Source organism: Cololabis saira, chromosome 1, assembly GCF_033807715.1.
Source record: "Cololabis saira isolate AMF1-May2022 chromosome 1, fColSai1.1, whole genome shotgun sequence".
Lineage (NCBI taxonomy): Eukaryota > Metazoa > Chordata > Actinopteri > Beloniformes > Belonidae > Cololabis > Cololabis saira.
The window spans coordinates 37,774,898-37,797,562 of NC_084587.1; the positions used below are offsets into that span (position 1 = coordinate 37,774,898).

Consider the following 22,665-nt stretch of genomic DNA (forward strand, 5'->3'; position numbering starts at 1 on the left):
TCAAGGATAATTAAGTATATTTGTAGAATCAGATAGTGGTGAAAAAAATGTTAGCTATTCAGGCCCTGTTAGAAGACAGACAGACGTGTTAACAGCATGATTTAAAGGTAAGCCCTGTGTGAGCTGTGGTGGCAACCTGCCCCTCTAGTCACCACTCAGGAGCTTAGTGAAAAGCCAAGAAGAATCCAGGTGGTGATTTATGGGGTAAATTATACCTTCATATTGTTCAGTTAAAAAGCCAAGACTGGGACTGTCTAGAAACTAAATATAGACAAGATTTATGTTTGTGACTATGTTTATTTTTGGGGTAATAAATGGCTAGTTACAGTTAATTATCCTCTGTATTATAAACTATTCTCTCTCTGTTACTGGCATTTTAGATTAGGGCAAACTACCAGGTTGTTTCCTAGGTGAGCATTTACTGGGGCAAAACTGAACAACCCTATGGCACATGCACCAGTAAAGGTGTCTAGTGATGTTGGCTAACAACACTTATCCATGGTGAATGTCAATCGTTACATGATCTAAACTAGAGTCGATACAGTTTTATTTTCTGACAATATAAGTCACATTTAAAGTAACTGGACATTTAAGAATAATTCAATCTAAAATGTGAAATATCTGCTATGTCAGGGTTCTTTGATATAACAGTGGGACCTAACTGGCGTTCATTTTTAGTAGGGGTGGGCAAGGATTTTTGAGTATTCAAACTGTGATTAAAACAATGACAAATAGGAGAACATAGTGGCAGTGTATCTCAGCACTGGGCCCAGGTGGCCTTCAGAGGATAGCTGCAGAGGTGGGATGGAAGCTAAATATGTGGTGTTGGTCTTTTACAATGTTTTTAATCATAGTGGTTTATTGGGCAGAAAAGTGGGGAACACACCTTAGAATAGACCATGTATAATATAATATGCTACTTTTATAGAGGTACTATGTTAATTAGCATTTTCCCTTCAATTAAAAGAACACATAATAAATACAACCATGTTTTTATATATGAGATCATATATATTGAAAAGCCGACTTATACCCATCTCCATTATATTGATGCATTCATGTTTTAGGATTGTGACACCATCTTAGGCCGTGCACAAGAATGGTTCTCCTTTACCAGCAGCTGATCAGTGCTGCACTGCTACAAGCAGACAGATTCCAGCAGGACAACAATCCTGAAGCAGCACTGAACACCACCATGGAGGTTTATCCTCTGCTGAACAAGTTGAAAACTGAACTGGCTCTCATCTACAGCAGTCATGAGTGCAGTGGCTCTGTACCAGCCTTTCATGGGGAATAATCTTAAGGACAACTTCTCAGAGACTGTGGCTCTGCTTAAAATCATCATCACAACTCCTATGATTACAGCTGATTCTGAGAGTTGCTTGTGAAGAGAATCAAGACCTTCCTCAGGAACACAATGACACAGCATCGTCTTCATGCATTGGCCATGCTCTTTATGGAGAAGAAACACATCAAAAATCCCTGAATTATTGAGAAATGTGCTTCTCTCAAGGATATAAGGGCATACAATAAAACACTGCATGTCATTATAATGTTGCTATTGTTAATTTTATTTATTCAAATACACTGAAGTGATACTTTAGTACATTATCTGATTGCTTTTTGGTACATGTCTATTTTGTAGTTTGGTATAGTTTGGCCAGCACATCATTCAATGAAACAAGTGGAGCGAGGCTTTGGCAGACTACATGAGATGCAACATGTGGTAGAAGAATAAATATCCATATTATTTTTATATTAAATAGGATAAAATTAATCACCTGGCAGTGGCAATACATTTCGTTTTGTATTGGATTCAATTGTTTTAGTTAAAATTTACGCAGAATACTATATTTTACTGCTAGTGTTCTGTTTTTGTTTTAAATGCTGATCATATGCATGAACTGAACTCTACTTTTGAGTTCAATTCATAAGGTAAAATTCTAGAAATTGACAAACTCCACTGAAAGTGTTTCTTTTTTTGAGTGAAATTCTCCACAGGAAGAAGTATAAACATGCGCGACAAATGTACAGTATGGCACTTTGTTTACATTTCCAATAAAAGGTACGCTATACACTACTTTAGAATTCATTATTGGGTTTTGCATATAACATGCGATTTATTATGATTAATTACAGGAACTCGTGTGATTAATGCGATTAAATATTTTATAATTTCCCACCACAAGTAATCATACATCACCAGAAGCTACTGCGTACTGCGCATGAGAGATGGCGCTAACTTCGATCGTCGTAGTCTCAACAGCTTTCCTTGAAGGCATTTATTTCGATTGTTCAATCGCAATATGTTAAAAATCAAATGGAGAAGACGATTTATTAGAAGGCCAGGAATGTTGGTTGTTTATGTTTGTTAGTTTATGGTGAGTGCAGCTGGCTGCATCTTATAGCATGCTGTTGAGTCATGAGGTATTAATCATGAAAGGAAGACTATTGTGCAAAATCAGCAGCAATAGTGCTGCTACGGTACTTTTTTTTTTTTTTTTTTTTAGAGTAAGCATCTCAGCACATGACTCAATAATTATAGCATTTTTTAATAATTAATAATGTTAAAAATACTTAGATATATCTGTTTCTTTCCTTAGTTGTGCAGTAATGTTGCTCTGTCCTCTATGTTTTCCTTTATTTGAAATGTGCTACTGCTACTGAAGAATTGTCAATTGGAGGGCTGTGTAGACCTGACTCGCAAAAGTAAGGGTAGGGTTAAGGGCTGGAAATGGGATATTGTTCCTTGCTAGTTTATTGTGTCCCCACTTATTGTTACAGTCCTGGCCTCAGATATGCATTGACCGTGTTGCACTTGTCAGTTCTTATGAGCTGATATTATTATGTGAGCTGCTGCCACTATTAGAAAACCTCCGTGTTCAGCTTGTCATATATTGCTCCTGCTTCAAGCAATACTACATTTACAGAGGCGGGTTGGACATTTCTGTTGTACACAGCCAAATTGGCCTGGCACCAACACAGTGTCACAATGCATTACAAACATGGTCTCCCACAGCTGAAAGTATTAAACCACAAACAATAAAGATGACAGAAAAACAAAAGATCAAAGATAATTGATCCATTTGTTGGCCATAAACACTGGAACATTTGAATAAAAATGTACATGGCAGATCAAAATGAATACTGACTTCGTGCTGTAGCTATCTTTCCAAATTAGGAAAATTGACTAGGGTGATATCTATCCATGTGTGTGTGTGTGTGCGTGCGTGCGTGCGTGCGTGCGTGTGTGTCACATGTATAAATTGAGTTCAAATTGTTAAAATAATTGTTCCCTTTGGGTCCCAGTGAGACATAATCTCAGCCATAGCCTCAAACATTCTCGCACCGCAGTACAGCTTTCTGTTTCTTTAAATTTACTTTAGTTTGTCAGCTCCACGGAGCTTGCTGCTGGAAAGGAGTGGCTCTGTGGTATTTTTCATTAACACCTCAGGAAACTGTGTCAATTTTGCTAATTAGCCAAATTAGCTAAAACTTACTATATCGCTGGATGCTGGAACTTAATACTGATATCACATAATTGTGGAAATGGGTGCATTTTTGTGGTGTCTGCAGTCCGTCCAATGAGGATAGACTTTCACAAGAACTGTGCCACTAAGTTAATTCAGGGTCAAGAGGAGTAGTAACTCTCCCATGTACCCAATATCCTTATTAAATACTTAAAGTGACTCCAGCAAACCTCAGTGCAGATTCTTGCTGTAAACAAACCTCAGAGTGCACTGATGGGACGCATTCCAGTGTAGTTTTGGTGTCAATCTGCGTATTTCTAGGGCACACTTAAAATGTTATTAAATAGTATTTATCTATATGTTATATAAAGATTTTTTGGTGGCCTGTGTGTTTGCACTTGGGTGTCTGTTTGAGGTCAAAGAGATAGCATGTCTGATTAGCCATCTTTCCCAACATAATAAATAAACACTGAGTCCTGAAAATTCCAGTGCATCCTGAGGCTTCTGAGTTTTTAATATGAACTGAGGAGATTTATTGAGTACGTGTATGTGTTTTACTTTTGTTTACTCAAGACAATAGAGAGTCTTTCAGGTTTGACTTGGATGTTTTTGTTTTAAGCTGTACATTATACTGTAGGTATATATTAAGTCCAAGAAAAGGCATCCACCAGCTAGCAGAATACCAGAGTAGGGAGAACAACACAGTACTGTGCAAATTACTGAAATTACAATTTTAAAAAGGGTTGGTGCCAGTCCCAACATCCAAAATGTGTAGTGGGAAAATACTAATCCTAAAACAGAAGCAGATCCATGTAGGTCCGGCTCAGAATATTGTGTTTTCCGTCTAAGGTATTTCTCTTCCTCATTTAGGTCTATTGAAAGTCAGAGGGAAACTGCAGCTTTAAGAAGCATGTCATGGTTTCTGGGTGGTCTGAACAAAAGAGCTCTTCTAAAGGTTTGTGGGCGCATATCCAGATGAGGTTTATAAATCAGAGCACTAGTCATTCCGTACTACGGGCATGTGTATTTACAAAAGGTCTTTGATCATTTGCAACTTTCCTTTAACATATTTCACATATAGTTCAATTATTGCTTTTTTTTTGTCTGTTTCTTTTTGTTATATGTATGTGTGAAAACAGACGTAAAATGTTTGAGTTAAAATTGTGGATTAACTTTTCTATGTCAGAACATCTTTATCATGGTCATTTCCAGGTCTTTATTTTGGGTAAATACAACCTCAAATCTATATTACACGAATATTACACCCTTGTCAAGTCCAAATGCAGGAGCAGTTTGAAGAACTAAGCAAGTACAATTTTTCATACTCTGCTTAAACATCCTAAAAGGCAGCAATAAGGTTCTAGCTGTAATGTCACACATTGTCCTGCACTGCTCAAAACATACAGTTCTTTCATCTCACAGAAGCCTTCACCTATAGAGAGAGAAAATATCTTTCATATGTCTTCCTAATGTAGCAGTCATAGAAAAGCAACCCAGTGATGGCACAGATGACAAGAACAGAAAATGTAAGTGTTAATTTTAGTTTACACTATGAAGGTTTATTCTACAACGTAATACGTCAGTGAGAGATGCTTCACCAGGAAGTGATGCAGCAGATTGCAGAGCACTCACACGTTCTCTGTCCAGTACCAACCACCAGTATCAACACAAAAACAAACGGTAATACATAATAGCTTATACCCTTGTACACTGCCTCCCCCAGCAAAGCCTTGATCAAACCTGTTTTTAGACATGTCGCAGACCATTAGTGGGGAAGACTTAAGATCTGTTCATTAAGACCCCACAGAGTATAAATAACATCAGCCGGCAGCCTAGGGGGCTCCCAACCAAGATATCAGCCATCACTCAACACTGTTAACTAGAAGCAATGACAAATTTGAGAAGAAACGTGTTAAAATGTTATTTAATATTTTCTCATCTGTTTATTATAAACCTATGAAGAGGCTGTTTATTACGTCGTATGCATTTATTAAGTCAGATTATTTATTGAGTTAGCTATCCATATTAATATATCAAATGAAAAATGAATCAAAATATTTATCTCTCTATACAACAGTCTACAGTTCCTTAATCTTTTTCCCTTTTTATTGACAGAAAATAATGATGTTGTCTGATGTCTAATTGCTAACATGACCTACATATAATGTTTGCAATGGGTTTTGAATCAGGTTCTGCAGTAAAAACTGCAAAGTAAATGAGGGAAATGTATTCATATGATAACATGTGTAGTATACTGTATGTGGGAAATGCATCACTTCCAGTACTTTTACTGCACAGTTGTCCATCGCTGCCACCAATAATTTACAAAATAACAAGTGTAATAAGCACCTACCTTCTCCCACGTCAGTGCAGTTCTGCGGGCTTATAATTATTTTGCAAGCATGTTTTTTAGGCACTTGAAGTTGAGGCAAGTTATTGTCAATGCATGAAAATTGAACTGCAAATTGATAATCATTGCTACCAAATACAGTAATGAAATCACCCATTATGTCGTTATAATCACGTTACGTGTTACTTTACTAAGGAAAAACCGTACCACCATAGAAAACCCATGGTTTGTTCTTTTTTTTTTTTCTTTTTTTATTTTACACTGAAATAATCTTTTAATACGTAACAGATAACACAAATTGCCAGTTTGGGGATTTCGTGAAGGCCTCCACAAAGAAGACATGCAACACTAGCCCACATGTGTGTGAGACTGAAATCCCAATGTCCATGGTGTGTTCAGTTAACAGAGGAGAAGAAAGAGGGAGGGGAGCAGCATTGATCTGTAAGTAATCAGTCAAGCCAGTATGTGCCACTGCAGATTACCCGCTGAGCAATCGGTAAACCCCTAAACTATGTCCTGACATCAGAAGAGACTAAACCACTATATTTCTAGCGTAGTGGCTAAGTTGCTTGGTGAATTAGTACATCATCTTGTTACACATCAACATGAGGGGATAATCATTTAGGGTGTTTAGAAAGACATATTACACTGAGTAGTTCTATGTGAGCAACAAACACCACAACAGCAGTGAGCAATCAAATTCAGCTGGAGATGTTGTCTGTGACTGTCAAGTCCAGTGTGTTTGTTTTCACCCAATATCAGGTGGTGTTTCTCATAACAATCTTTTTTACCTTTTACCTTTTCATGTTGCACATGCATTGAAGAGCAAAAGTTATGATCTTTTTTGCTGAAGATCTGCAGTTTAGTGTAATAAATCTATAGGAGCCTTAATTTGTCAATTAAGCTTCAGTAAAACGAGAGCTGAAAGATATATTTACTGATAATGAGAAAAATAATAATAATAAAAAATGAGTACTACTTTTACTCCTACTCCTACTCCTACTCCTACTCCTACTCATACTCCTACTCATACTCATACTCATACTCCTACCACCACTACTACTACCCTACCTGCGGAGGCCGTAATTATTTATGCAGCTCAAAATATTTTGTTTGCTGTAACTTGCTACTCTTTGAGGAACATAATGAACATGTGTCAACATCTGTTAAGCACTGGAATGTGGTGGAACAGGAGATTAGCATCATGGATGTGCAGCCGACAAATCTGCAGCAACTGCGTGATGCTATATGTCAATATGGACTAAACTCTTTGAGGAATGTTTCCAGAACTTTGTTGAATCAATGCCACAAAGGATTAAGGCAGTTCTGAAGGCAAAATGTGGTCCAACCAGGTTCTAACAAGGTGTACCTAATAAAGTGGCCGGTGAATATATTATATATTGAATAATGAAACAAAGCTTGACTTTCAAACATGATAATGTAAATGAAATTGCAATATCTGTCAGAAACATTGCATTAGATATTTTCCCCAAATCGTTCAGTTTTTTGTTTTTGTTTTTGTATCGTTCAGTACAGCCAACAAAAGAAAGTTTGGCCGACATTCATTTTTTTTCACAGTTAATGCTGTATACTGCACTCGTAAAAATTCAGGTTACAAGTTTCAAAGTACACAATGACTTTAAAAAAGCCACAGTTTTAAAACCACAGCTGTTTTTTTTTTGTTGCACCGTTCCCACAGTATGAGCATTTTTTACAACATGTGCAACATGTGCAGCAAGAGTTGACATAAATCACAGCAGCCCTGCACCGTCTCTGCTGCAGGAAATGCACACAAATATACTTTGAATTTCATAAAGATTTATAAAAATGTAAAAGACATGGATTCGGTAAGAAAACACTGTCCCGTTTAGTTTTGACTATGACATTGCAACGAATCCCAAAACAATTGTCTATTCTCAGTGGTAAATTATGGAACAAAACCATAAGCTCAAGTTATAAAATATATTGTGAGAACTAGAGAGACGATGTCTTAATATAGACATCGTCTCTATTAATTAATACAGTTACAATAAATGTGCTTTTTAGTTCTCAAAGTGTTTTTAAGTTCTCCAAAAACTTATCCAAGGAAATTTTAGGGAAATCATTTCTATAGCTAATAATAAATTAGCTATCTGAATATTTTTGCATCCATCCCAACTCTTCTTAAATGAAATTTTGCGAAAGCTGTAAGTATTTTTTGACTAAAGCAATTGCTGTGCACTGCTCTCAGCACACAAAGCATGTCTGCTAATTTTGCGACAGTCCTGGTTTGGGATATAATTTCTCAGTGATGGAATAATGAACTGCCCTATTCCCATTAGCTTCACTCTCTAAACTGCTGTTCATGCACATGACATGCATAACGTCCTACCACAGCAGTTTCGACTCCTCAAAACACCTGTTTTTTCTCAAAATGTCATTTTTCTACTGTTTTCATAAAAACAATAGAAAAAAACTTTCCCTAGACCTTTTTAGTGACATTGGTAAAACTCTACAGCTTCTTCTTCATTCAGTCAATCAGGTTCTATAAATATGCTTAATATGCTGTATTTGAATACCATTCTCTAAGTAGGGGAGTACGTCACAGCACCCTCAGACGGTACGGACTAGGTGGATTTACAGTACATATAACAACCAAAGTCCCTTGGTCAAAGACGTCAAACTTCATTAGCCACACTACATAACAAAATGCATTCCCTGATGCCAAGTAGAGGTATATGAGTAGCTTTGATGTATATCCTCAAATATGCCAGCTCCAATGTGCAGTCAAACACATAATTCTATCTGCCAATTTTCACAGTGTGATTTTAATTGCATGTGTGTTTTGAAGGAGTCTACGATAATCTAATTCTGCTAAAACAGTACAACCTGGCAGGGCTCTGCAGAATATGTCGGCGCTTACACACAGGATAAATTCAGAGCATGAAGCACGTCAAAATGCAGGCCTAAGTTTCTTTGAGACCATGTTTTCTTGGGAGCAGCATTTGTGCCAAGGCTTGCATAAGTGTATGTGCTGAGAGCATGTTTTACTGGAATTCGATTTGTACGGAGTGGGAGGCTGTCTTAAGCTTGGTTTATGCTTCTGGGTTACATCAACACAGAGCCTACACTGCAGCCTATAGGGACCTAAACTGCTGAGTCCAGCTGAACTGAACATACTGGTGTCCGGCGTATCTACGGCAATCTGGAAGCTGCTAACATGTTAGTTCTATCTTCCAGAATTCATTTCACAAAATAATGTTAGATAATCATGTGCATCTGAACTATTGCTAATTGTAGGTAACATGTGGTTTTAGCTTTGTATAACCCATGAAGTGTATGCAGTGGAAAACTTGTTTGAACTTGTATTTGGACAATTACATTGACCAGCACATATCAAGTTATATGACCATTATATTATTATTATATGACCAAAATAGAAGTTAAATTCATGATTTTTTTTGTTGCATCCAAGCTACAAATTAAAAATTAATAAAAGATTTGTCACATTGGACAAGCAATTTCTTGTGAGCATTTCATCTCTAGATGGGAAACATTTAGCCATAGTAAAAAGCCTTTTTTTGATTTTATAACCCTTATAGTAGCTTGAGTCAAGGCAACTGGACTTCCTTCATCACCAGTCTTAAAGATGTTTCGCTTCAATTCGGAAAGCATCATCAGTTCTTACATATTTTATATTTTATGTAAAGTAGGAAACCTCGAGCTACATGTATGCTCTGGACAACAGAGTCTCATATGGGTTGACCTGTTCAGCTAACCTCATGAAGGACCGGAAAATCAGAACATACGGAGGAGAGTGACTGTGATCTGCGAAAGGAATGGTGTGTGTGAGTTTTTGCTGCATAATCATAGTTAAGATATGTATTCATTACATTTTTGTGGCAGATCAGATACACTCAGTGGCAAAAAGGCAACTTTTACCATCCAGTCCCTAATTCTAATTTAGTGTAGTAACTAGTGTTAGTTTTTGTCTTTTTTTTTCTTTTCCCGCAACCTTCCCTTCTCTTATCGCTTGGGAACCAAACTCCTTCTCTAAGTATTTAATTGAAATTCCACTGGAATTATGTTTTGGCACCAGCAGCCGCTTATTAGATGAAAGAGCAACTTCTGGGCCAGAATGGGCCTGAATAAAAGAGATGGCCAGCACCCTTCCTGGAAGGAAATGGGCTACAAATACAGATGAAAAGCTCCATTGCCTGTGACAATCCATGATGCCTGTGGCACACATGATGTAATTTAGCACCACTCCAATTTAATCTTGTTTTCAATTCCCAAGCAGAGTCCTAGTTATGAGACTCTGTGCGCCAAGGCTTGAAACCAGAACACCTTTTTTATAGACCTGCTGTCTGCTAAAGCCTGCTTCTACAGCGTGATTTGTCCTTTTAAATATTAGATTACTCCTGCCTAAAGCATTACCTGTTAATATTACAAATGAGATTCCTTTCGGATTAAGCACTTGGTAACACCGCTACATCCTTGTAAACCTGCACTCTGGCCTTTTCACTTGTAACTATCTATTACATTCTCAAATTAGTTCAAAAAACCATTAGAATGAAGACCTCTGCTCTAATTTGAGGGAATTCAAATGCAAATTGGAAGGGGTACATACCATGAATAAAATGTTGGATTTTTATATTTTAAAGAGAATATTTTGCAGTTAGTGGTCGCACTATAAATATCATCAACATTTTAGCAGACAGGCCACATGTTCCTGAGCTACATGCTATGGGTTCACGTCAACAGCTTCCAAATCCATCCATCCATTAGGGATGGGCGGTATGGACTAAAAAATGTATCACGATAATTTCTGGCATTTATCCTGATAACGATAAAAATGACGATAAAAAAAATACCAATTCAACTCCATCTTTGTAACTATAAATCTATCTCGCTCTCAGATCCGCCATGTTTGTTACACAAAAACGTCATCAACAGGAATTTATCTTTCTTTCTTTCTTTCTTTCTTTCTTTCTTTCTTTCTTTCTTTCTTTCTTTCTTTCTTTCTTTCTTTCTTTCTTTCTTTCTTTCTTTCTTTCTTTCTTTCTTTCTTTCTTTCTTTCTTTCTTTCTTTCTTTCTTTCTTTCTTTCTTTCTTTCTTTCTGGCTCATTTCCTTCCTTCCTTCCTTCCTTCTTTTTTCCCTTCCTTCCTTCTTTCCTCCTGCTCTCTACTTCCTTCTCCCCTTCCTCTTTTCTCCCTTCCTTCCTCCTTTCCTTGTTTTCTCCCTTCCTTCCTCCTTTCCTTGTTTTCTCCCTTCCTTCCTCCTTTCCTTGTTTTCTCCCTTCCTTCCTCCTTTCCTTGTTTTCTCCCTTCCTTCCTCCTTTCCTTGTTTTCTCCCTTCCTTCCTCCTTTCCTTGTTTTCTCCCTTCCTTCCTCCTTTCCTTGTTTTCTCCCTTCCTTCCTCCTTTCCTTGTTTTCTCCCTTCCTTCCTCCTTTCCTGCTCTCTTCTTCCTTCTTCCCTTCCTCTTTTCCCCTTTCCTTCCTTCTTTCCTCCTGCTCTCTCCTCTCCTTCCTTCCTTCCTTCCTTCCTTCCTTCCTTCCTTCCTTCCTTCCTTCCTTCCTTCCTTCCTTCCTTCCTTCCTTCCTTCCTTCCTTCCTTCCTTCCTTCCTTCCTTCCTTCCTTCCTTCCTTCCTTCCTTCCTTCCTTCCTTCCTTCCTTCCTTCCTTCCTTCCTTCCTTCCTTCCTTCCTTCCTTCCTTCCTTCCTTCCTTCCTTCCTTCCTTCCTTCCTTCCTTCCTTCCTTCCTTCCTTCCTTCCTTCCTTCCTTCCTTCCTTCCTTCCTTCCTTCCTTCCTTCCTTCCTTCCTTCCTTCCTTCCTTCCTTCCTTCCTTCCTTCCTTCCTTCCTTCCTTCCTTCCTTCCTTCCTTCCTTCCTTCCTTCCTTCCTTCCTTCCTTCCTTCCTTCCTTCCTTCCTTCCTTCCTTCCTTCCTTCCTTCCTCCCCATACGTTGTGCGTGGATTTAACGCAGAACCATAATTCAGGCTTTACACAAAAACATCATCAACGGGAATTTATCGTTTTTACCGCAAGATGACAAATTCTTATCGTGAGGAATTTTTTTGACGGTATATCGTGAACGGTAAAATATCACCCATTCCTACCATCCATCCTCATCCGCTTATCCGCAGTCAAGTCGCAGGGGCAATAGCCTAAGCAGGGAAGCCCAGACTTCCCTCTCCCCGGCTGGTTTGACCAGCTCAGCTGGTGGTAAACCAAGGCGTTCCCAGGCCAGACATGAGACATAGTCCCTGCAGCGTGTCCTGCGTGTTCCCCGGGGTCTCCTTCCAGTGGGAAGTGCCCAGAAGACCTCAGCAGGAAGGCATCAAGCCAATCTGGCCAGATGCCTGAGCCACCTCTATGGAGAGGAGCAGCAGCTCTACTCTGAGCCCCTCCCAGATGACTGAGCTTCTCCCTCTGTCTCCAGGGGAGAGCCCACACACCCTGAAGAGGAAACTAATTTCCACCGCGTTATCCGCAATCTCGTTCTTTCCGTCACTACCCACAGCTTGTGGTGACTGCTTCCAAATGCAAATGCTAAACTTGGATTTAACGCATGACTATGATCTGCGTAACTAATGAATAAATAACAAAGAGAAACACCTACAATGCGATAGCTTGTAAGCTATTTATTTAGTTACATTTAAACATTTAAAAACTAAAACTTTTCTCTAATTTGTTTGAGAAGATCCTCAATATAAAGCTATAAACATGTATTTTTGAGCCCCTATTGGTTACAGAACTGTAATTCAAATATACCTTAGGGGGAACAGCTAAAACTAATAAAACTTTAGCAATATTTTTGCCCCTCACAGTATATTTTACGTCTCTGTTTATACTCTGCCTATCTAAGATGTCAATCAGGTCCGATTCCAAGCATATAAGACAGCGCCGGCACTGTGCGGCTGCTTAACTGTGTAATGCTGTCACAGCTATCTGTGCTCTGAACAGGCCCGAGGGGCAGTGTGTGAGTGTGGGTCTCTGTCTGTGTGAGTGTAAGAAGAAAGGAAATCTGTGTAAACGGACTCACAGATTGCCTCAGGTCAAATGTGCTGCTCTGGTTAAGTGGACATCAATGATGCAACATCCAGACACCCACACAAACAACGGCACACGAAACATCTCAATTTCATCTGCTGAGTCCCTGTGGTGAAACGAAGAGCTCTTGCATTATGGATGATCTTGTCCTGTACGGCACCAAACTTACTTGAGTTGCAGGTAAACATTACACCTAGCACTTATACAAAAACATTTAGTTAATCTAAGCTCTCTAGCCCTTTTCACACAGCGGTTCAATTCATACGGGTGCACGACCGTTATCTCGTTGAACCTCTGCTGTTTCCTTTTGCTAATTCCCACAGACCAAACAAGGGTGGCACAGCACGCATCAACGTGAGAGTACACACAGCATGCTGGCATCGTAGAATCAGCTGAATGACAGGAACAGTGTGTTCCACAACGCTGACGTCCTCAAACGAAGAGATGATCTCCCTTTTATACCTCTGTTGCGACCTCTCAAATCAGTATAGTGCAATAAAATGTTATGCTGTTACGTCTCTGTCTGTTTAACACAGAAAAACAAAGAAAAGTAAAAGCACTACTAAGGCATAGTGAACAGGTTGTGTCAACGGGGCTAGTTACAACTTTTACTTTTATGTTTTTGTTTGTTTTATTTTTTATTTTTCTTAAACCAGCAAACCCTCTGATCCAGCAGAGGACAAATAAAACTGTTGGATTAATCCAGTGTTTGTTAAAGACAGAACCCTCAAACAATCACTGATTACACTGTGGTAAACTACCTCAGTGGCTATAAGATAACATTCTCTTGAACTGTATAATTATCGGCCTGGCTACAGCTCCACTCCCCTCACCCTAATCGCTACTGAAGATGAGTATATTCATGAGTGGAAGAATGCGTTCATGGTTACCATGCCCCATCAAATCAAGGTTAACCACTGGTGAAACTCTTCGTCCAACAGAGGACTTATAAAACATATACATGAGTCATAAGATGCACATAGCCTGGATATTGCAGATCTTCAGGATATTTGCTGGCCAAGGGAGTTATTGGCTTCCTGGATTGCAAGCCCAGGAGGCAGCAGGCCAAGTAATATGTGTGGTTGCCCCTGGCAACAGCACTGCAGCTGCATATAAATATATAAGGAAAAGGAAGTATCAACTAGTTTACAAGTGAAAAAGAGAATATGTATTTTCAAATGACAGATATCTGGTCTGTGGCCTTGATAGAATAATACCATGTAGCGAGTCTGCTGCACAAAAAGGCTCAAAGTAATTCACACTCTGGTTTTCAGGTGGAGACTTCTTTTTTTTTTTGTCCTCTTCTCATATAGGGCACCATTGTGTGGATGAACGTATGTGTTTGGTCTATTTCTGAATATTCTTATGGGATGCAATGTGATACATAAAGACAAACAAAGACAGCAATAAACTACATCAGATGCGAGTTACAATGGGAGAGCTCCGTAAGAACACTGATGCTTGTTTCTTAATAGTGATGTCCCGATCAGGTTTTTCTGGCCCCGATCCGATTCCGAGTCATTTGATACTTTCAAATACGATTATGTCTTGGCACCATACTTTCGTAACACATTAGAAAAATGAACTAAACCAAAATAAACTGATCCAGGCTGTTCCCCATTTTTATTTTATTTAGCTTATTTTTATCATTTAGCACTTAAACAGAGCAGTTCTTTTCGAGGTAGCTTGAACCATCAAGTAATAATAGTGCAACTATTAACTAAACATCAATTTGAATTAAATCAGCAGCTCAACTTAAAATTCCCTGCAAGCTTGTGCTTTTTAGACTGTAGTCTTACTTCTTACTGTCCTTTTCTGGCTTAAAGAAACCATGTTTGTGCTTGAAGTCACCTACAATCTTCCTCGCGGTAGCAGGGTGTCCATCACGCTGCCCAGGAAGAAGAACCGGACGCCAGCTTGTTTCAGTTTTCAGTCACCGTTGCAACTTAACTTGTATTTATTTGTCTCTGCTGTAACACGGCCGTGGCCCGTGCGCATGCGCAGATCACCAAAAACAAACCACTTTATTGAACTCCCTTTAAGTGGCACAGCCCACACTCCGCACCCCCACCTCCCATAGCTTTCTTCATATTAGCAGCATTGTCGCGCAAAATTACATGGACCTGTTGCTTGTTGATACATCAGTTGTTTAGCATTTTTCCATAGTTTGTTTGATGTGCTGATCAAAATAATGAGAATAAAATATATGTCCGATCCCTGATCGGTATGCAACGTCCGGTTCCAAGTCTGAAACAACGTGATCGGGCCCGATTTCCGATCACATGATCAAGTTACGGTAGTTCAAATACGACAAAACTCCAGCACAGCTTAAAATCTTGAATTGTTTATGGTTTTTATTATGTATTAACACATGTCCGAAAAAATCGAATCACATCGAATTTGTGCATAAAAACTATCCCTTCTTCAGGTATTGTTGTAAAAATCAAAAACTTAAAATGTATAAGAACTTATATTACAGTATTTTGTTACCCTGATAGATCAGACCCACATCTAGAAAGATGTAGGGTCAGAAAACCACCCATGGGCCTCCCCATCCAAGCACCAACGGGTGCTTATCAAACTGCCCTTGCGCACAGTTGGTTAACCTTGAGGTCATGTGACGGATGTGAAAGGATCTGGAGAAGACTTGGAGAGTGTTAATCTGCCTGTAGCATCTCTCTACATGACTGGTTTGGTGGTGAGCCAGTGATGGTCTGGGGAGGCATAGCCATGAAGGGAAGCACGGATATCCAGCATGATTCTTTTCCTCATTGAGATCTGATATGTTTTCAAAGTCTTTTGGAGAGGTGTTTATTAATTTTACATTGCCTCTTATAACCTTTAAATAGACAGTGTCATCTTTCTGTTCCAACTGAAATGAGTTAAAGCATGACTCAAACTAAAACCAGTTCAACACCATTAGAAATTACTGCATTTTCTTTTGTAAATATATCATTAACCCCTCAAAATCAAATCAAAGTTAAATGAAATCAGATAAATTCAGTCACTATTGCAACCCAGACATCAGTAGTTTAAAGGCTAGAGATTGAAAACACTAGGATGGAAAAAGACACAAAAAGCTAAAAAAAAAAAAAAAAAAAAAAAAAGTTTCTGAAACACCTCATAAAAAGAAAGTTGAGTCAGAAGAAACGCATCCATCAAACAAATCCACATTGAGTGAGAACACCCACAGGATCCACATTGACGAGGCTTTAGCCCTTTGGAAAGCGGGTATACAGGGTACTTTGTCTTACTTCTCTTAAGTAAATACTTGTCGACCAAAGATATTTCTCCCTGAGCAGTTCTTAGGTCCACTGAGGGTGAGCCTGCTCCTCTGCCTGGAAGGTGTGGGCCAAAACACAGATGGATCTGATGTCAGACCCGATAGTCTGACCTGATTATACTGTTGGATTTATGTTCAGTTTGGAAAATCACCATAATATTTCCTGGACTTGTTTCAATAAATGATTATGCTTTTTTTTATCAGTATAAATATAAATGGGTCACAATTTTGGAGCGAAAGACAAAACATTTGGTGGTCATATCCAAGGGGTGGACTTTTTGTCTGTGTCTGAAGTATTAAATGTACTCCGTCATTAGGGATGGGCGGTATGGACTAAAAAATGTATCACGATAATTTCTGGCATTTATCCCGATAACGATAAAAATGACGATTAAAAAAGTACCAATTAAACTCCACCTCTTTCTTTCTTTCTTTCTTTCTTTCTTTCTTTCTTTCTTTCTTTCTTTCTTTCTTTCTTTCTTTCTTTCTTTCTTTCTTTCTTTCTTTCTTTCTTTCTTTCTTTCTTTCTTTCTTTCTTTCTTTCTTTCTTCTTCTTTCTTCCTTTCTTCCTTTCTTCCTTCCTTCCTTTCTTCCTTCCTTCCTTCCTTCCTTCCTTCCTTCCTTCCTTCCTTCCTTCCTTCCTTCCCTCCCTCCTTCCCTCCCTCCCTCCCTCCCTCCCTCCCTCCCTCCCTCCCTTCTTTCCTCCTGCTCTCCTTCCTTCCTTCCTTCCGCTCTCCTTCCTTCCTTCCTTCCTTCCTTCCTTCCTTCCTTCCTTCCTTCCTTCCTTCCTTCCTTCCTTCCTTCCTTCCTTCCTTCCTTCCTTCCTTCCTTCCTTCCTTCCTTCCTTCCTTCCTTCCTTCCTTCCTCCAAAAACTTCATCAAGGGGAATTTATCGTTTTTAACACGAGATGACAAATTCTTATCGTGAGGAATTTTTTTGACGGTATATCATGAACGGTGAAATATCGCCCATTCCTATCCGTCATATTACTGCTGCATTTGGTTAGCTTTTTTCATAGGAGTTTCTTTCACCTGATGCTGCTTACACATAAATAATGTTTAAAAAGACACGTGACGGACCTGTTTAATGGATAAACTTGGATAAAGGAGACACTATTACGATCAACACAAATACATAGATTAAGATCTGGTCACATATTGTGTAAAAAAATCTCAAACCAGTAACTGGGGTCCCTCAAACACAGAAGTCTGAGGTCAATAAATGTCAGCAGTTCTACAAACAATGAACTTGTTGTAACTACAAGCACATCGAATCCTCATTGCTCAGACTGCGTTATGCTTTTATGGCTTCCATGTCATCTGTGGCCCGCTCTATTTAAAGAGTCTGAGTTGATGATCTAGAAAGACACCCTGACATGTCTCCAGTTACAGAGGCCAGGCCGTGCTGCTGTAATGCTAAGAGGCTACGAATGCTCAGCGAGCAAGCACGAAGGTATGTAAATAGAGTTTCACACTTCACAGGCAGACAAGCAATCGCCTCATGAAACAAAGTTGGTACGAGAAACATAAGAAGACTTCTGCAGTATATTACAATAAAGATTGCAATACAGAAGTAGTATGTGATTTTAAAAGACCATATTCATAAAAACACCATGAAAATGCTTAAGTGCTCTTTGTTGGTTTTTTTTTTAGAAGAGTGGATCATCTGGCAGACTGTAATCTTACATTATTTACGCAAGCAGATACAAAATAAACACATTTCCTTGTGTCAAAGTGTAAACTGATCAAACTGTCTGAAGAAAGTGAAGAAAGCCAGCTATTTTGAACTCATAATGGACACTCTCGGTCCGTAGTCTCGATTAACATCACGGCGCTATTAATTAATGACAAAACCACAATGTCGTTCCACTCGTTGGCTTCTTCAGAGACTCCACAGAACAGGAAGCGTCTTGTCTGATTCCCTCTTAGAACGCTTATAAATATTAGCTTTGTCTCTCTCCAGGTCAGTTGCATGATAACAATAGTAATGCTCAGGGTACAAAGCAAGGGGTCTAAAAGACAACCCTGCAACTAAACTAAATGCATGCCTTGCAGAAGTCTGCTCTTGAAGCAGCCAAGTCATCCGTGGCATCTGCAGTCATGTGAAAATGTAAGTAAACCACCTTTCAGTTGTAGGAGGCAATTACACCGAGCCATTGCTGCTGAATTGGTTCCATATGCTGCTAAAACAACTCAGTTTTATCACACACTGCCTCTTCATTTTGGCTTGGTGTTTATAAAGTGATAATGTAGAATATGGCATGTGTTGTAGCTCATCTGAAGTTGAATTTGCCAAATTTCAGGAGCTGCTAATGATCATGTGGCTTTTTGTGTCTTTACACAAATAAGCCCATACATTCGTTGAAAAGAAATAATATCTTCTTTCTAAGGTTCTTTGGTCTGTTACAGCAACGTTGCACTGTTCATCTCTTCGGTTCAGTGTCAGATTAGTCAGAGAACTCAGAGAACATCTTGTCACCATATCAGGTAGGATGGCAGGACTAAAGCTTTTTAAACTGTGGTAAATAGTTCCAAGGGTGGCAGTAATGCTTGGGGTGGAGTTCGGCTGTCCAGAGGTACACGAGAGAAGAACAGAACAGCTCGACAATCAAGGAAAAGACCAAACTCAGCCAACTCCAGAACAGAGTTAAACCTGCCTCCTGCAGGAGAGTATGGTAGACACCCACCCCAACGTCAGTGTCACTCAGACTACAGCAGAAACATATTAAAACATACCTTTTGTCACCAAAAAAACACATGCTCTTGCTTTATTGCTGGACAACAGTGAGTGCATACGTGTGAGAAGAATAAGGGCTGAAAAATAACAATGGTATAAGAGGGACCTAGCCTGTGTTTGCCTCAGGCCTTGAGATGACTAAATCCACCCTTGGCCGTATCAGAGGTTTACTTTACCCTGACCCTCTTACTGATAATGTTAAGAGGGAAACCCAGGGTAAGGGGTTATGTTTCTTATTACTTTGTGTGTACTTTCTTGTTTAAGATGGTGACCAGCAACTGGACAGAAACACTGAAAATGAATGAATGTGATTAGCCACCTGCAGCTGCAGTGATCAAATCACCAGTCTGTTTAATTTAACTCTTAACTGGCCTTACTGCAATGTATATTTACAGAGTAAAATACCTTCTCCAGAGCAATTGTGCATTGGAAGCATAAATCACCTACTAATTTCCTCTCTTAAATATGATTTGATAAATATTTATATATCTTATTATAACATCAGTCTAAAGAGGTCTTATTTGATCATTAGAAGCTAGCCATCTATTGTTTAGACTGATGTGAATGAACTAATGTGCACATAGGAGTTCTAGGTGCTCAGAAAATAATGCTGGTCATTTTTTTCTCTACTCTTCAACCCACTGTGGCAGTAAAACATGATAAGGATACATGGAAACTTTACAGCGGTTGAAGAGTCTCTTTGTGTAGATAAGCGGCTTTCAAGGTAAAACTCCACACTGGTGCACCCTGGAAGTACTTGAGCCAAATGACAAGAAAGGCACCTCCCAAGTGACAAACACATGAGAGGAAACAGTTGGTATTCGGTTACTTACGTCTGTGTCGGGCCCCTTATCTGCCCCTGGGCAGGAGAACGTGACAAATTCATGGCACCTCTTGTGGACCACAAAACAGCAAACTGCACAGGAAGAAAATAGGAAGTGAGATAGAGAGAATGGGAGAGAGATCCAGAGAGAAAGAAATGCACAGACGGATGGAAAAGACAAACAAAAAGAAGAGAAAGTAGTACATGGTTAAAAATCCAGTATTTTATCATGGTCTTATAAATGGACAGCAAAAACTGTATGCAGATCTAAAAAACAACCAATGCCTGGGTTGTGTTATTTGTCACGTTTTCCAAATGGCCAGTCCTGCCTGAAGGCTGGCGCGCACACACACACACACACACACACACACACACACACACACACACACACACACACACACACACACACACACACACACACACACACACACACACACACACACACACACACACACACACACACACACACACACACACACACACACACACACACACACACACACACACACACACACACACACACACACACACACACAGTCAAACCTGCATTCACTGAATACACATGCAGGACTTCACACTTAAGTTCATGAGCCAACATGTTGTTAAAAGAACTCAGTGATTCTCCTGGTCTGAGTGCCAGGTCAGTGAGTACAGTACACCCAAGCATGCAGTCAGTTGAAGCAGCAGAGTCAGTGTAGAGCAGGGCTATTCAATTGGCGGCCCGCCACATGCGGCCCGCCAGGAGCTTTTATGTGGCCCCTGGTCATATTTCAAAAAAGGGGGTGTTAGTTGAAAAAAAAAAAAGATTTTTTTTTTTTTTTTTTTTTTATAATATTTTTATAACTGGCTACTATGGACTAAAATGGTTGTGCTCAATGCTTAATATAATATTCAAATAAGGAAATCTTGGTGGAAAGTGGTGCTTTGTCATTATGGCGTGTTTTATTAAAAGTAGGTAAATATCAACTTCATTAAGTTTGCTCAATGCATGGTTTCAAAATGAACTTGCATTCAAAATAATATTTCTTTATCTGAATATTATATTTAACATTCACAATTACTAAATCTGGAGACAATGAATACATAATTCATATGTAAACTAGATATATTCAAATGTATAATACAAATGTATTATATTTACATAAGTCTTCGTCTTTGAGTGCAAAATACATTTTGAAAACCCCCACATTTTCAAATTGTGCGGCCCTCTCCATGCAGTCCTTTTGCAGATGTGGCCCCCGGCCCAATCTAGTTGAATACCCCTGGTGTAGAGGATGGCGCCAGTTATTGCCTCTCAGTAACCAGCTAACAGCCAGACCAGACCGTTTGTCTCCCCCTTCTTAGGTAGAGGTGGTAAACTGATTCTCAATAGAAACAAAGGCAACTGTATAGTAACATGTCAAGGCTGCCTGAGAACAAATTTGCAATTGTTACTTCTGCTCAAGTCTCCTTTTGAAAATGCTCTGCGCCCACCTCTCCTTCTCCCTATTCTTCGAGAGAAATAATGTTGTCAAGGACAGTGTCTAAGATAAAACTATCTGAAGCAGGCATGTTCAACAGATTTCACTTCCATTATGCCCAAGCAAAACCCATTAGTGATGTGGATCGCATCAGTGACGTGGTGCATTTTGAAAGACTGCGTGGTGTTTGCATGCATTTTTAGATTTGTTTACAGTTTATTTCAACTCACTGGCAGCCCTGACACAAAAGTTCATGTCAACTGTTATTCAAGATATCTCATGAAAATGTCAATAAAAGCAAGTGCTTAGAATAGCAAAAAGTCAAGCACTAATGCATCAACCCTTCAGGCAATACAGAACATAGAGCAAAGAAAAGAACATTAACTGCATGCGAACAATTATATCTGTGGTAACATTTAGCAAATTAGACACGTGGGTCCAGAGTATAGACAAATGCCTAAGATGTCTCGTCTGTTAAAAAGTCGTCATGACAACCAATTCAGATAGCATACAAAGAAAAAGAAAAGTTTCCCCCCTTAAAATGATCATCCCCACAGACAAGTATGTGAGCAACGTAATAAAGTTTGGCTCGGAAATCACTGGAAAATCAAATAAAGAAATGAAAAGAAAAGAGAACTTTCATACTTTTATTCCTGTGTATCGAACCAGCAGCAACGTGTGTGTAATGACTACTTTCAGTGTTTCTTGTACATCTGGAAACACAGGGTACTGTAACTCAACTCGTCTGTTTGCAGCCAAATTGCATCAGAGGGGATTTAATTCCTGTCTTCTGATAGTAACTTTAGACACAGGAAGTCCACATATTTGACCATCATACTGTGCAGCATTATCTTAGAAGGACTTTGTAACGTGGGTGGAAACCAGATGTTTAGATTTCTACTCCAGATGAAGTGTCCCTTTCTGAATTTTGTACAAAAGTTTTCAGAGCATCAAAATAGAATATTTGCTGTTTGTATTGTTAACATTTACATTTATGTATCTGGCAAAATCTGCTCCTTTGATGCTTTTGATGAACTTGGCATGCACAAACATCAAGTCCATGCTGTCCATGAAGTCCAGAACTCATCAACACAAAATAAAATAATCAGCTGCTTTCAGTTACGTTGCAAACACATTTGTACTCGCGTAAACCTTAATGACTACAGAAATCAACACAACCCTGACACACTGACATATCACGCGTTAGCCACCTCGACACCCTCTGCCTCAGACGAGCCATCAGTCACAGCATTCCACAGCCAGCACAAAACAATAAGCCATAACTCATCCCACTACCAAACAGCTTCAGTAACAGTCTTCATAACTCATCTAGCAAAGGGATTCAGGACGGTAGCGGGATCAATGCATATACCTATCCATCGTTTTGTTTCAGTAGATAAAGTTTCTGCATGAGTTTCAAATTCCCTTGTCTTTTTAGTCAGTGATACTCTGCAAAGGAAGACACACTTTGTTGTGTATCGAGCTGTTTTGTCTATTTATAAGACTGAT

At 39.1% G+C, this 22,665-nt stretch overlaps 1 protein-coding gene across 1 annotated transcript in view; it reads right to left on the reverse strand.

The window, feature by feature from the left end:
• Positions 1–22,665, reverse strand: part of prkcaa (protein kinase C, alpha, a) — a 153,779-nt gene that overhangs the window by 74,360 nt on the left and 56,754 nt on the right. Inside the window, exon 3 of the mRNA XM_061722239.1 lies at positions 19,707–19,789. Within this exon, the coding sequence (XP_061578223.1) occupies positions 19,707–19,789 (83 nt within the window). The remainder of the gene's footprint in view (positions 1–19,706; positions 19,790–22,665) is intronic.